The sequence below is a fragment of the Siniperca chuatsi genome, linkage group LG11 (genome assembly GCF_020085105.1).
Source record: "Siniperca chuatsi isolate FFG_IHB_CAS linkage group LG11, ASM2008510v1, whole genome shotgun sequence".
Classification (NCBI taxonomy): Eukaryota; Metazoa; Chordata; class Actinopteri; order Centrarchiformes; family Sinipercidae; genus Siniperca; species Siniperca chuatsi.
This window is the reverse complement of record NC_058052.1, coordinates 24637987-24653300: the sequence shown is the minus strand read 5'-3', so window position 1 is coordinate 24653300 and position 15314 is coordinate 24637987. Positions and strand designations below refer to the sequence as shown.

Here is a 15314-nt window from a genome sequence, read left to right as displayed (position 1 = left end):
TTTCAAGTGCACACAAAATCCAAAGTGAGAGTTTTTTTTCTAGTTTTTTTTTTTTTTTTGCTGGATGGCACAGTTGTCTGTAAGTGAGCAATGATGAAACTATTGTGTGGTTTGACACTTACAAAATGGCATAATTGTAGTCTCATTTCATAAAATATCTGGCAATTTGAAATCCTTCCTCTGACAGAGCTAACACTGGCATTAAATTAAAACTTGAAGAATTTAATGCCTTTTTATGCCCTAGGCACCTTCAGAGATTGGCAAATGGCAGCTAAAAAATATGAACTTCAATACCCAGGAATTTGAAATGCCATGCCAGAAAACACGTGTATCAACCCTACGGGTCTATAGTGTTAATTGTAAGTGTAAGTAACCAAAAAGGGCAAAACACCTGACCTGGTAATCAAGCTTTCTCTGGAAGAAGTGATTAGCTGCTGTTGATAGTTTGTATTTCTCTCTTAAACTTTGTCACTTCCTGCGGTCAGAAAAGTGAAGATACCTGACACCAGAGTTTCATACGGCAAACAGGGTGAACCTACAAATTCTTATTTAGGGGCTTTGGGGCTTTTTTGTGTAAAAATGTGTCCTAGATATTTGCTTATAAAACAGCCACACAGGTGATGATGTAATCATCAAAGCTTTGGGAACACTGAGTGATGAAATCAGGTGACGATGTTTAATTTGGAAGCTTAAGGGATCTACTATCAGGAAAAAATGGTATTTCAGAATGGAGGGAAATTGCTTTTTGGGGGGGCTCAAAGGACGCAAGAATGGAGTTATCCTCCGATATGAGATTACAGGTTTGGCTTGATCAACCAAGCCTACCACCACAAAGCCACCTGCACTGGAGGTCCACGAGAACTAGAAAAACAATAGTTTGCGACCCAAATGTGATGCTTTTTTTTATTGCTTTTTAAACATAGATAAACAATTACACGTGGAACAAATGAGATAGATAGACAGATAGGGAGACAGATCCACAGATAAAAAGATTATTTTTCTCACAGATTTTTAAACATCAGATGAGACTTTTTTCCCCTTATCCCTGCATGCAGGCCTTGCATGGATTTCATTTTAATTCTGCTCTGCTCTGCGTTGGCCTTTATCTGTGGTGTTGTGCTCTGAATTTGTATTCACTGCTCTGTTTCGTCTTGTTCAGCTCTTCTTTACTCTTTTCTGTTCTGCCTTTCATTGCTCCATTTTGGTCTGTTCTGCCCTGTTCTGTTCCTTTGTTTATACATTTCACTCTGTTCCATATGCACAAATCAAATGTAAATATCCTTTAAGCATCATCACACAGCTCAGAACCCTGTTGAGCAACAGGGAGAAAAAAAAAAGACAGGGAAGGGAAGATAACGAATGAGCAGATAAATGTGTTTGCGGTGAGATTACCATGCATCATAAACCCATAAACCCTACAAGGAATCTGAGGGATGGAGTGGAGAGACAAGGAGGGAGAGAGGGAAAGATGGGGATCGTGGAGGGGAGAAAGAAGAGATGCAAACATGGATGATATTAACAGTGGTATGAGAGCAGAAAAACCCAAAGAGAGAATGAGAGGGAGGAAAAGCAAAGATCAGGAGGGAGCAGAGAGAATGTCAGAAGGCAGAGATACTGAAATACAGAGCGATAGAAAGAGAAAAAACAAATGTAAGCCCTTGAGGATTAACTCTCTCATTTCTCTATGGGGAAGAATGGGGAAAAAAGAGGATTTCAACCTCCTATCCTTTCAGCCTCCCTTTGATATCTCTCTCTCTCTTTCTGTCTCATATTCTAATATCTTTAGTCTCTATTCATCGTGTTGGAACAGACTTGCTGAGCTTGCTAAAGCATGAACACACATGGCTAACCCAGCTGGACACAGATCCCTCTCTGTTGCTCTCTTTCGTCCTCTCTTTCCCCTACTGCCTCGCAATTTCAGTTGATCTCTTCATTTCTCTGTCAACATCATCCATTATTTGTTACCTCATAATTTCACTTGTTTGTTGTGGCATAAATTCTTTTTACCTGCCTCTTTCTTCTCCATCTGCGGCGGTTTGGCAGCTGTGTAACTGTTGCATGGGGCCAATAACACACAACAGCGCCCATCATTGTTGTGGTCGGTTTAACGAGCTTTGCTAATAAGATGAACGAGATTCCTGCTGATCAGTTAATAGCACATTAACTGGTCCTGCGCAGCGTAGTGATTCACAGTTTTCACAGTTTACACATGAAAAACGCTGAACTGAAGGTTGATTTAATTACTAATGTAAGGTCATTTAAAAAGTCTGCCAGAGTGGAGGTTTTACAGCAGAAAGCTTCTGGCAAAGCAACACATTCAACAGATTATTAAGTTTTTCCATTAGAATCCCATCATGCACGCATTTGTTTTGGATTATGTTTAAAGGAATTTTGACTGCATTCATTCTTCTTACCTCTGACCTCTTCCCCTTAAGACATTTGTTGTGGCTCACAGGGTGGACAGGGGGAGGGGGGTTTCTTATCTTTCCTCTGCCACTTCAGCTTCTAACATGGACTTTATGAGGACTTTTTAGGACCTAGTGTCCTCACAATTCTAAATATATATATATGTTTCAGAATGACCATATATCATGTCATTTCATTAGTTTATGTACGTTTTTATACTTTTGCAGTGTTAATGGTTCAGCTCAGTTTGGATCCTGTTGTCAAGAAACATTTGCTACATGTGTGGGGATCACAGTGCAAAGTTGGATGCTTACAGTGTTGTTGAAATGGGATAGAAAATAAACAGTTTTACAGCTGTAGTGTGAAACAGGTTTTAAAGTGAATTTCATCTTCCCGTCACTCCAGTTCTACATAGTAGTTGCTATACTTTCCAGTTCCTCTTCTTCTCATCTATTATCTCAATCTTCCCTTTGATTTTGTGGTCATTCTTTTCTTCATTAATACACTACGTCTGAATTATACTTCTGTATTGTGATGTTGCTGTAGCTACTCTGCAGCTAACTACAACAAAGTGACTAATTTATATTCCTGTGTGTGGCTTCATTCATTGACTGGCACTGCTGCAAAATTGGTGCCGAGGCTGATATTTTAGAACAATCTCATGCCTTGAATATAAAATCATCTGGCTGTCCTTATAGTCAGTCATCAAATGTTGTTTTCTCTGTCAACAATCTATACCAGCGCTGGACACAAAGACATACAAATTAGACCAAGCAGAAGAATCACAATTCTCACCACGTCCACGTAGCCTGTAGAACCCCATTTTTGAAGAGGTGCACATACGATTCGGCCACAGTGTACTTATGGCGACCTCACAGACTTTATTGCAGAAGTATAAATCCTTCATAGGTTAGCTTTATATTCCCCTTTCTTCTTCTTTTTTCCTTCTTGTGGTTATGTGGCCCCTCTCTTTCTCTCCTACCTTTCTTAATTTCTTTGTGGTCATCTGTCCCTGCTCCCCGAGCTTTTAAGAATCTGAAGTATTTTATTTTTCCTTAAGCCTCAAATCAATTCCAGACGCCACCGTTTCCTGCCCCCCACCTCTCTCTTTCTGTCCCTCCCTTAGGGGCTATAGACCTAAACCACACACACAAACACACAGAAATGGAGTGAGAAAGACAGAGTGAGCAAGAGGCATGGTTTTACTTACTTTTCCATAGAATAAATTCCTCAAACTTTCCTCCCTCCCCCATTTGTATTCCAGGAATTGTGTGTGTTTGTGTGTGTCTATTCTTACAATTGAGCAGCATCTTTTCCCAATGACTATTCCATTTTTCTCTCTTGTGTTTGACTTGGCGCGTCTCCTGTTGTACTCATCTGTCTTTGTAGCTCTCTCTCTCCAATTAAAAGGTGCAGTGACAGTGTCATGAATCTCTTGTGATGGAGAGTGTGTAAGTGACTGACCTCTGAACCTCTGTCGATGTCCTCAATGAGTTGTTTTTGAAGTACTTCATTCATTAACCATGTGTGGATGTGTGCACAGAAGAAGGAGACTGAATGACTGATTTTGGACCTTTTTGAAAGCAGTGCAAGAAACTGTCTGGCTGCGTCTGAGGATCATGAGCCATGTTCTCAAAGAGAGAGATAAAAAGTAAAATGGGATACAGAATGAAAAAAAAAAACTGATGTTCCGCAGTACCATGTGATTATCCATATTCATTTTCCATTCCTAAGTATATTCTAAAAGTCTTCCGCAGTAATTACAGTGTCATTCTAACACTGTAATGCAAGGCTATAATTGCTACGATGGATCCTACTGGACTGTGACGGAAAAAAGAGGAAAAAGAGGGAAAAAAGATGAGAGACATATAGGGAGAAAAAAAAAAGAGAAAAAGCCGGAGAAAGGAAACAGACAATATAAACGACAGAATGGGAGAAAGAGAAAGACAGAGAAAGATAGAGAGGGATAATTAAAGTGCTGGTTAATTAAGGATGCCCTCCAACACCACATTCATAATCTTTCCATTTAAGTCAATAACAAGTCAATTCTAACATAGTTGGTCTAACATAAGGTCTTTACACAACATTGCCTCTTTTTTTCCCACACTTTTAATTCTAGTGTTGGGCATTTTGGAGATTACTCGTCATAATTAACTGCAAACTCACTAATGTGAAGTTCGTCTGTGACTATTAGGCCTTTCACTCCTGACAATTGGACAAAGTTAAAGCCAATGAACAGGACATTCCCATTCAAGCCAACACCCAATAAACAGCGGTCAGCAGGCTAATTGGAGCTACATTGTTTTGCCTCAAGCTTAACTGTATCTCATCAGCTCGCCCGTTGTTTTACTGTCTATTTCAGTTGCTCATTTGGAAGAACACAGAGAGCTGATTGGCTCGGTCATCAACTTGTTTTCAGCCCAGAGGATTTCCTTACGAATTTAAAGGCCAAATCAGGAACAGCAGAGTGATGCACGCTGCTGAAACATTTACCCCATTACTATCATTGCTTATGTTTCCATTATTTTTCACTGCACTGAAAACATATTTTTCTTTCCCAAATTCATTGTCTGAGCTTTTTATAAAATGAGGATGTTAGCAACAGTCTACATTTTGTGATTGCTACAATGGAGGAGGCCTTTACTTTCTGTTACAGTACAAGTTGCCAAAAATTCATTTCAATATTTAAGTTCTGTGAAAATGTGTTGACTGATGAATGGTAAGTTTGAAACAGCTTAACCATGCAAAGACAATAACCATTCTCTCCATGTGGAACATACTGGTTTTGTGCTGCAACCTCTCTGTCCTTTGATAGGAAATTATAAGGCAGTGGTCTTTTTAAAGGTGAACAATGGTCACAGCGATATAAAACAGTAAAGAACACTGGTCCTAGAATACATTAAGAGGCACAAAACATGTTGCCAAATTATTTTAAAAAGCCATCTCTGTCTCATTAGCAGAAAGATTTGTTCTGATTGCACATAATGTAGCACAAATTGCACAAATTATTTCCATACAAATTAGTGTGATTCTCAGTAATTGAGGATGAGCAAAATGAGCAAAACAAAAATACACACAACTCAGTTTACATGTGTATTTTTGTTTTGCTCATTTTGATTAACATCCTCAATATATAACATCCTCTTATAAAATAAAATACTTTAAACAGAATAATTTGCTCTAAGTGTGAATTAGACTTCGCAAACAACAATGACAGAGTTAATTAGGTGCTAGTTAGCTGAACGCAACAAATGGAAGTTTGTGTGTGCTGTTAGCACACTGTCTTCTTCATTATCAGTTTTGTTTATTTAGCATTCTTCAAATTAACATAACATGCCACAACTTGTTTTGTTCAGCCAATAGCAATGTTGGAAAATTTGCTCATTACTAATTTATTTCTATAAATTGTAGTAATGCTGTTACTGTAATCATTACTCCAATAAAAGTAATTCTGCAACAAATTAATTTGTATCACAATAAAGTACACTGATGCACAGTAAAAAACCTTAAGTGATGTATAAAGGAGGTATCATATTACAAATGAAGTAGAGGTATATCTGTCTATATCACCGTCTGTCAACACAACAAGAACCAAAAAGCACAGCTAGAGTAAAACAAAACCGCTTGCTGCCACTACAAGGAAGTGCAAAAAATATTTTCCTCAAAAAATGACTCAAACTAAGACATCACTAAACTGTACCTTTATACACATGTCACAGAACTGTTAGAGGCATAAAAATGACTAGATGACTGGCTACAAGATAATCTCTTCCTATTGGTGAACTGATCCTGTGGGCAGCTTATACTCTTTTCCTGAAATCAGTGACTTCTTTCCTATCTGTTCTTCAAAGCCCACAATGTTATTTACCAATTGCATTTACTGCTTCAAAGCTAAGTGGGTCCATATTCACTCACAATGATTGAGCTGCTTCTACACAAGGGCATCGGTTGTTACTTTTGTGTCTCCCAAGAGGAAACAGCTTCACTGAGAGAACTGAGGATCCTCTTCAGACTGTTCTCTCCATCAAAAATCTATCAGAGCTCCATGACACAAAATACATTACCTTTAGAGAGATGGATAACAGGTGACATGATTTGGTTGTGACTAATGCTAGTCCCTATCTACTGGTGGTGTATGCCTACACCCACCACGTTTTCCACTGTGCCACGCACTTCTGACCATGGTATTATCAAAGTCAGTGATCATGTTAAGCACAGTCGTGCCATGTGGCTTTGACTGGGCTTTGTACTGTGTGCCAATGTTTCAGGGAAAAAAAAGTACACATGATCAAATCCAAATTGCAGACCCTTGATTTTTGTTTTTCACCCTCTTCCCCTTCATATTTGCCACTGTCAACTGTCAAATGTAATAAATGGCATAATCATAAACTACACAATGATTAGATTACATAATAATTAAATTTCCTAGTATATACTATTTAGATTTCCATGTTCTGGACATTAACCAGCACTAGAACGTTCAGTAATTCATTCCCTTTCATGTAAAAAGATACTAATGATTATGGTTAAAGATCATTGTAATGATTAGAGATAATAGTACATGAAGAGAGAGAGAGTGTGTGTGTTACTTGTACTTTCTAGGTAGTGACGACTGAAACACATTTTTTTACCTTCAGAGTGAGGGCATTTTTGGAAAGTGAGGACATTTTGGCCGGTCCTCACAACTTCAAAGGGCTGTTTGAAGGCTAAGACTTGGTTTTAAGAGTTAGGTTAAAATTATGTTATGGTTAGGGTTAGGGTAAAGGTTAGGGTTAGGCATTTAGTTGTGATGGTTAAGGTTAGGATAAGGGGCTAGGGAATGCATTATGTCAATGATGGTCCTCACAAAGATAGAAATATAGAAATACAAGGATGTGTGTGTGTGTGTGTGTGTGTGTGTGTGTATAAACAGCAGACGTGGGGTCTTGTGGGTGGTAATTAGCACTTGAATTTCACTAATGGCTTAACAGGAATCAGCAACCTCTACACACATACACACACTAACAAATTCATAACACATAACAGACACAGACATACAAGTACGCATTCACACACACAAACAAACACACACACACACACACTGCGAGGGCTAACTTTGCAGTAACTGTGGGTCTGTGTTTGTGTATCTGTGAGTTACTAGCCTCTCATTAATACCTATTTTCGCGAATGCTGAGAAAGCTTTGCAGCTCTTTCTTTGTAATAGCCTCACCACCCACACAGAACCCCCCCACCCCACCACCACACACACACACACACACACACACACACACACACAGTTACACAATTAGTTCCTCTAATTGAAAGGCAATTAAGCCTCAGGTTTCGTGGTGTGAGCTAAACGCCGGGTGTCTGTTTTCAGCATCGCTCTGTTTTTAAGCTTTTAACAGACCACAAAGAGCCGGCCACTGAAACAAGACACCCAAAGTGAACTTTAATACAGCAACTCTGTCTGCCTGTCTTTGTGTCTTTCTTTTTCTGTGTCCCTCTCTGTCTTCTCAGTCTCTCACTCTGTAATCATTGGTTTTCATATAATAATTTTTCCCAAAATAACAACAATAATGATAACTAACCTAATGATGATAACGACTTATCAAGCCCATATTCTCTGTTGGAAATCTTGTATTTTTTGTACCCTAATTTTCAAGAATCTAATGCATTTGCTTCAACCCAGCAGATGGAAACAATGACAATTTATGGTTTAATCTTTGCAACATCTCAGAAGTTTGTGTAAAATTCACTTGACAGTTGTTGGACAGAAACATGGCCACTCTTGTCTTTCGCTCATTCTCCCTCCTTCCTCTTGGTCTCTGGTTGGTTCATTTCATCCATCCCTCATCTTATTAAATCTGTCCTTACAGAACATGTCGCTTGAAGGAACCAGACAAGAAAAAAAAAAACTTACAGTCCACAGCTTTGCATCTACAGCAGAGTAGCTCTGGGATTTGTTCTGGAGAGTAGGAGTGGATTTCTACAGTAACAGAAAATCTCATTTTAAACCTCACATGACCCCCTTTCTTATCCAAGCATAAACCTGGGGGAAAAAAATCACATCTGGTTCAAATAGTGTTTAGGGTTATAGAGGGGTCCAGTGATTGGAGGAGCTCTGGTTACAGGTTTTGTCCTGGCAATAGCCAATCGTTTTGTTTGTGATGCCATTGAGTGCATCTCCTCAGGCAAGATCTTAAACCCATACTGGTCAATTTACTGTAAATAGCTTTTAGATTAGAACAAAAATGGCCACATAACATCTTGATGCAATGATGACAAAGCAGGGTAATGGAATGTGTGAACCTGTGAAAACGTTAGAGTTTAATACATTTGCTATGATTTTAAGACACAGATTTGTTTCTATGTCAGCTTTTTTATTTCATTGCCTCAAATAAAGTGAAGTTCAACGAAGCAGCGGACCACAATTCTCTGCTGCAACGCCATCTTGGTTCATGTCAGAGCAGACTCACCACCATGCCAAATGACACCAATGTGGCAGGAACAAACGATGATACAGTGGCTGTGAGAACACAGAAGGGACAAATGTCGCCTTCAGGCTCCGCCGTGGGAACAAACAACACATTCTACATCCATTTCCTGTTCATGTTGGACGCTTAGCTAATTCAGACATAATCCTTTAGTTTCATGCCTTGGGGACAGATGATGTTCACTGTGGTCAATTCAGAACAGAAATAGCAACTTGCCAAATGTGAGTCAGCATTTTAATAGTGTAAAGTCATGGCAGCCATGATGTGTTAAAACTTTGATCATAAATTATCACTGACAAAAAGCCTTTTTCCCCAGTGTTTACAATAGTCAACATCCATTATCTTAACACAGATGGTTGTGAAAATCCCCCTTTCAGCCATACCAGCTTTATGGATAAAAATCTCTCCAAACAACACCTGACAAAGCCAAATGATTAAAAAATAAACACCAGCGGGTTTGCTCTGTAGATGAATGCGGGGATGATTTCGGATCATCTCTGATTTTCAAGATCAGACCAAGTCCATGTTTGAAAGGCCTTGTCCAATGTGAAAAGGAAAGAGGCTGCACAAGGAAGATTCCCAATAAATATACCCGTAGCTCTCCTCCTTCCCCCTTTAATTCTCATATGTATTATTCCTTTTGCACACATTGTGCAGACAAGTTACAGTAAGACCATTGTTTGCCTAGACATCCCTGACACAGGCAATATGTGGAGACAGGGGGAAAAATTATGAAAAGACACACACAGCTACATACACAATCACACAGTGTGCCAAGGCAGACGGGGATATATATCACATTCGTACATGAATGAATCACCTTTATTATAACTGACCCCAAGAGAGAGAAAGTTGGAGCAGAGGGGAAAAAAGCAGGGTCAAGTTTTTTTTTTCTTCCTCTGTATAGTTTCCAGGCATTTTCCAATGTTATTTCAGTGCTGCTGTTGGAGGTTTGGCTCACCAAGGACAGGGAGAGAAATGAAGGCAAAGTCCAGACAGACACACTGACACAGGGAGTGCTGAGAGAGAGAGAGAGAGCAAAACAGCCCTCATTGATGTTTAATGGTCGAGTCTTAGAGACAAATCTCCCACATGTCTAAGATAGAGACAGAGAATGAGTGAAAAGCTTCACAGTAGTTGAAATGATAATCCAAACTGTTTTGGGGAAATACTGTTGAATCATGTTTATTGAACTTTAGGTTTAAATTATCGTAGTAGAAATGCATTTCAAAAACACCAGCGTCACATCTGTTGTCAGCACTGTATATTAATCTGTACGGTGGAGAATTTGACTGTTAACCAAACAAACCGGTACATTTGTGTGCCGGGTCACACTTGTCCTGGTTGACAGTGCCAATAAAGTTTAAGAACATTTAACATCATGTTTGCATTTTTATGCATCAAAGTCCAACATAAGCTAATTAGTACTTTTGCTTTTGCTAAAGCTTTCACAACATCTATACACTTTTCGTTACTGAAGACAATGTGTGGAAAGTTTCTGATTTCAGCTTTAACGGTGGAAATTAAAACCCCAAACGTTGACCATATACATCTGATTGTGCAGCCCTACATGAAACGTAGAAAACAGACTGGAGAAGTAGACTGGTATACGCTAAATAGACAGAATTGGAAAGGCATGATGAAAGAAAACTAGAGAAGCTTGAGAAATTGTCTTCATTCATTCACAGTTGGTAGAATGCTCCTATGTGCTTTGTTTCAGTTCTGGAGGTAATTGCTGTGATTACAGCTGGGCAGCTATTACAGCTACTCTGACCGAAGAGGAACAGCATGACACACAACCAGAGAGAGAAAAAGAAAGAGCATGACCAAAAAACCTAAGAAATGCATTTACCTACTCAAAAAATTTTTCACTGCAGACCCAGATTCTCTGTTAAACACGTTTAGTTTGCTAATCATAGTGTTACCATATTCTAATGGTTTTTGGTGCAAAGTAAAGGAATGCAAGACAGATTAAGGAGATTACAAGACTGATTCCAATTCTACACTATCAATCAATATCAGAAAACAAAATCTCAACACACTACTTTACATTGAGTTTCTCCTACTCGTCACCTTACTCAATACAGGAAGAGAAGAAGTAGGAAATTCACTTCTGTGTTTTAATAGTAACACCCCACTTACAACCCTGATTAATTAATCTCAGGCGCACACAGACTGTCACATTCACAGACACACATTTAAAGACACACTCAAATGGACAGTCAGAGTTATTCATATACACACGTGGTCAGTTAGGGACAATATGTCAGCCAGCGGGGCATGTCGCGCAGCATTTATTTATTTTTTTTAATTTATTTTAACCCTACTGCTCTGACCTCTGTGACACACACACACAGTGTGGGTCTAGCTACCCTCTAATGTTAGCCAATGAATCACACTAGTCAAGTCCAACACTTGACTCATAGATTCACAGCATCGCTACGAGCCCAAGGGAATGGTGCACACAAGCACACACACAAGTATGCTGTTCCCTATTCTAATGTGACTCTTGAGTCATGTATTCAGACAGAGGAAGTAGTCTGGCCAAAAGGCATGCACGCCCTGGGGAGTCATTATCTCTCTCTCTCTCTCTCTCTCTCTCTCTCTCTCTCTCTCTCTCTCTCTCTCTCTCTCTCTCTCTCTCTCTCTCTCTCTCTCTCTCTCTCTCTCTCTCTCTCTCTCTCTCTCTCTCTCTCTCTCTCTCTCTCTCTCTCTCTCTCTCTCTCTCTCTCTCTCTCTCTCTCTCTCTCTCTCTCTCTCTCTCTCTCTCTCTCTCTCTCTCTCTCTCTCTCTCTCTCTCTCTCTCATATCCATTAGGGATGTCAGAAAAGGAAAGAAAATAACAAAAGATTATAAGACATAGAAACTATGTGCAGTGTTATCCAGGATTCCCAATCCATAAAAGTGTTTAACTAACACATCAAAACTTACCAAATCTACCTCCTTTGAGTATATAAAAAGAAACTGAATGGACAGGATATTTAAGTTGTGTTGTTAGTTCCCTATTTTAGGTGAGAAGAAATAAGTTATCAAGCAATTGCTTTATTTGAATTTGACCGAGCAGTCATTTCATTGTCATCAAGCAAGTCACGTGTTATCATATTCGTACTATTTCTGAGCTGTGAGTCTGTACGCTGCTATCACTTTATTTTTTTCATGCGTTTGACTTGACAGTTTTTGAGACAAATAACAGATGACCGGTAGCAGGGTATCAGGATATTGGTGAAAGCAATTTATTTTGGACTTGCTTTATTTTTACTTGTTAAATAAAGCAGACACTTAATTTGACACATAAATGACAGTTTGAGAGCCTGTTAATAGATTCAGCATAGCAGGTGTCAGCTCTTTGCACAACAAGTGCACACCAGGGTTTATAATTGTTATGGTGGTGGTGTTGTTTTTTTAAGACGTCTTTTAAGTTTTAGCTCATTCTCTGTTCAAATTCACAAATTATTTCACCCGTGAAAGTGACAATTTCCAAGAATAGATATTCCTGAGTTTTTGCTTTTGTTTTATTGCTGTAAATTGTTAGCCAATTCTCAACTCAAATTTGACACAGAAAAAAAAAAACTGTCAAATGATATCAGCTCTTTATGCAAGTTAATACTGTCTCCTTTTTGGTTTCAAGCTACATTCAAGCCTATACAGTTTTTAGGTAAATAGACAAATTAAGCAAATTATCCTTGCATATTTACATCTTCTCTTTCCTCTCTTCTGCTTTGGTCTTCTCTGTTCCATTGTGTCACTGATTTCGCTTCAAATTGACATTTTTTCCCCAAAGCAATTTCAGTTTAGTCCCAGATATGTCGCGTCAAGCAGCCACCTTGCTGTAGCAGTGACAAAACAGCTTTGAGGCTTATACGGATAAATGATAGACAGGAACAAACACACATACATATACAGATGCACAAACACAAACAGATATGCACATCAATCAGAAGACTCAAGGATAATTAGCCAGATGATGAGCCGGTATGGGATTAACTGTCAACACTTCCTGGTTGGCTGGTCATGTGGTCAACAGGAGCCCTGAGGGAATTTTCTCATCTACTGAGCTATTGAATATTAAACACACACACACTTGCACACACATTTGTGTACACCACCTTTATTCATATGTCCCAGACAAAGGAAGAACATCAACAAGGACAGGTTAAGACAGAAGACAAGAGAAAATCAGAAGAATGAGGTACAGAAAGGAAAAGAAAAAGAAGAGACCCCGAGAGTCACACCATAAGAGATTGTCTACACAGCTACAGCTGGAAAAATTAATTTGATGCTGTTGTAAAGGGATTTGTGCACACAATCACTTACTCTCAGTGTCTGCTTCTTGCATGTGTTGAATGATTTTGGAATACTAATGGCTTTGGTGCAATTATTTTGAAGTCTAATTGTGCTGCATTGTAATATCGGATGCCTGGCTCTTCAGTGAGAGACACTACAGGTCTATATGGAACATACCATGGAGGATCTGTGTTTGTGTCCCAAGTCTCCTGTCAATCATATCAGGTGTCATAATGGAGATTGATTTGAGATGCAGCTGTGTGCAAATTATGCATCAATATTCTATAACCACTGGTAATATGGTAACCACTGACATATTGATGTGGGTCAATTAAGTGACTTTATTGCCTTAAGTATCGCACAGTAGCAAAAATGAAAGTAGTGTGACATTGTTATACTTATAAATAAAGTTTTAGGGAGAAGGTTGTGGTTTGATGGTTGGGCATACAAAGTGTCTGACTTTGGTATTCACGTCCTGTCTCTTCGTTTTACCAAGACCACACACTTTAACTCATCTTAACCAAGTAGTGTTAGTCATCTAAACATGTGAACTTAACCATACCAAAACCATGAAGGTAGCAAACCTGCATGGAAAAACTCATTAAGGTTTGGTTTTGAAAGGGACTGACAAACAACCTGGGACTTGTTGGTAGTAAAAGCTAACAGCAAGAACCAAACACGCCTGTTTGTTCTGTCAACTCATTTGATTCATTCCCTCATTGCTCTCATCAAATTTATTTTACAACATGCTCATATGCCAAGACCTTTTCATTAAAATTGCACTTGAGGCATTTCATTGGCATTCAGCTACAGTTTCTTTTAATGAGCAAGCAGTTTCCTACTTCACAGGTCAGGACTGTTGATGGACACATTGGATTTTGTACAGATCAAATTTTGTGTTATTCCTGCTGATTCATTCCCTGCAGAGGCAAAGCTGCTTTAAATCATCACCTGTACAGCGATCAGTGTGCTGTTTAACACATCAAACTGAAACCCACATAAAGGGGTTTGAGGGAGAGTCATGATACAATATCTGCCTTTAATGACTTTCATACATTCCCATGTTTGCTTTACATTATTTTAATTGTATTTTAAATGACTGTAAATAGAGCAATACAGTGACCTGGTGTTGTACATGAAGTGTACTACCCACAAGGAATCAGTCTATGTCTAATTGAATTAAAGCTAATGAGTTTACAGACAGCATTGTCTGGGTAATTAGCACAATGTCCTAATCAACACAACAACTATTTAAGAAGTCAGATCTCCAACTGCAGTCAATTAACATTACCCTCTATAACAGACAGGAATGAATGATTACTGAACTGTTTGTTGTTTTTGCTGTCAGTGTTAAATTCATCACTTAAAATTAATCTGTTTGCATGGCAAACGTTTTATTAAACTGAATGTAAATTTGTTCAGTTGCATTGTTTTTTAGCAGTATTTTCATTGTTATGACTGTCATGAACCAAGCAGTGTTCTCTTTCTCTGTTCTCTTTTAGGTTTTGTGATTAGAGGAGAGAGGGAGCGAACAAACAAAAAGAAGAAGAAGAAGAAGAAAAACAAGGACAAGAAAGGCAGTAACGTGAAAGTCGGTGATGAATATCCGCACCAACAGGCCCCATCTCAGCTAATGAGCTAGGAAGTTCATCAACAACATTTCATTAGCAAAACAGGATATCACCTCAGTGGGAGCGGAGCTCCACTGAGTGGAACCAGAAAGTAGGGGGAGGAGTGAAGTGCACGGTTGCTCAGGTTGGGCAAGATGGCGATGCTGAAGCGACAGGGCCTTGGGCCGCTGAGGGCCTTCTTGGTGTTGGTGGGAGTTTCTGCGCTCTGTAGCGTTGCATTAGGAACCCGGAAAGGAAATGCTTCTTTGGATCAAAGGACCCACAGACACAGACATCCTGGTATGACAAAAGCAACAATGTTTCCTTGTCATTTGACTTTAACATGTGTCATGTACTACGAATTTTTCTGCATCTGGCTGGATCATACTCACAGCCTTAAACTGTAACTGCGATGCATTATGAAATACAATTTCGCTTCCACCTGTCAAAACACATATAGTCACGCACGCCACTGCCTTTTCGTGATATTTGTACATTTTCAAACAGACAATCACCCTTTCTCTCAATTTTACCCTTT

General features: G+C 39.0%; 1 protein-coding gene and 1 long non-coding RNA gene across 2 annotated transcripts in view; one reads left to right on the top strand and one right to left on the bottom strand.

The window, feature by feature from the left end:
* The window catches only part of LOC122884787, a 272561-nt gene that overhangs the window by 132621 nt on the left and 124626 nt on the right, over positions 1-15314 (bottom strand). The window lies entirely within an intron of this gene.
* The window catches only part of cdh11 (cadherin 11, type 2, OB-cadherin (osteoblast)), a 90079-nt gene that overhangs the window by 43401 nt on the left and 31364 nt on the right, over positions 1-15314 (top strand). Inside the window, exon 3 of the mRNA XM_044215134.1 lies at positions 14669-15076. Coding sequence (XP_044071069.1) covers positions 14932-15076 — 145 coding nt within the window. The 5' untranslated portion in view covers positions 14669-14931. The remainder of the gene's footprint in view (positions 1-14668; positions 15077-15314) is intronic.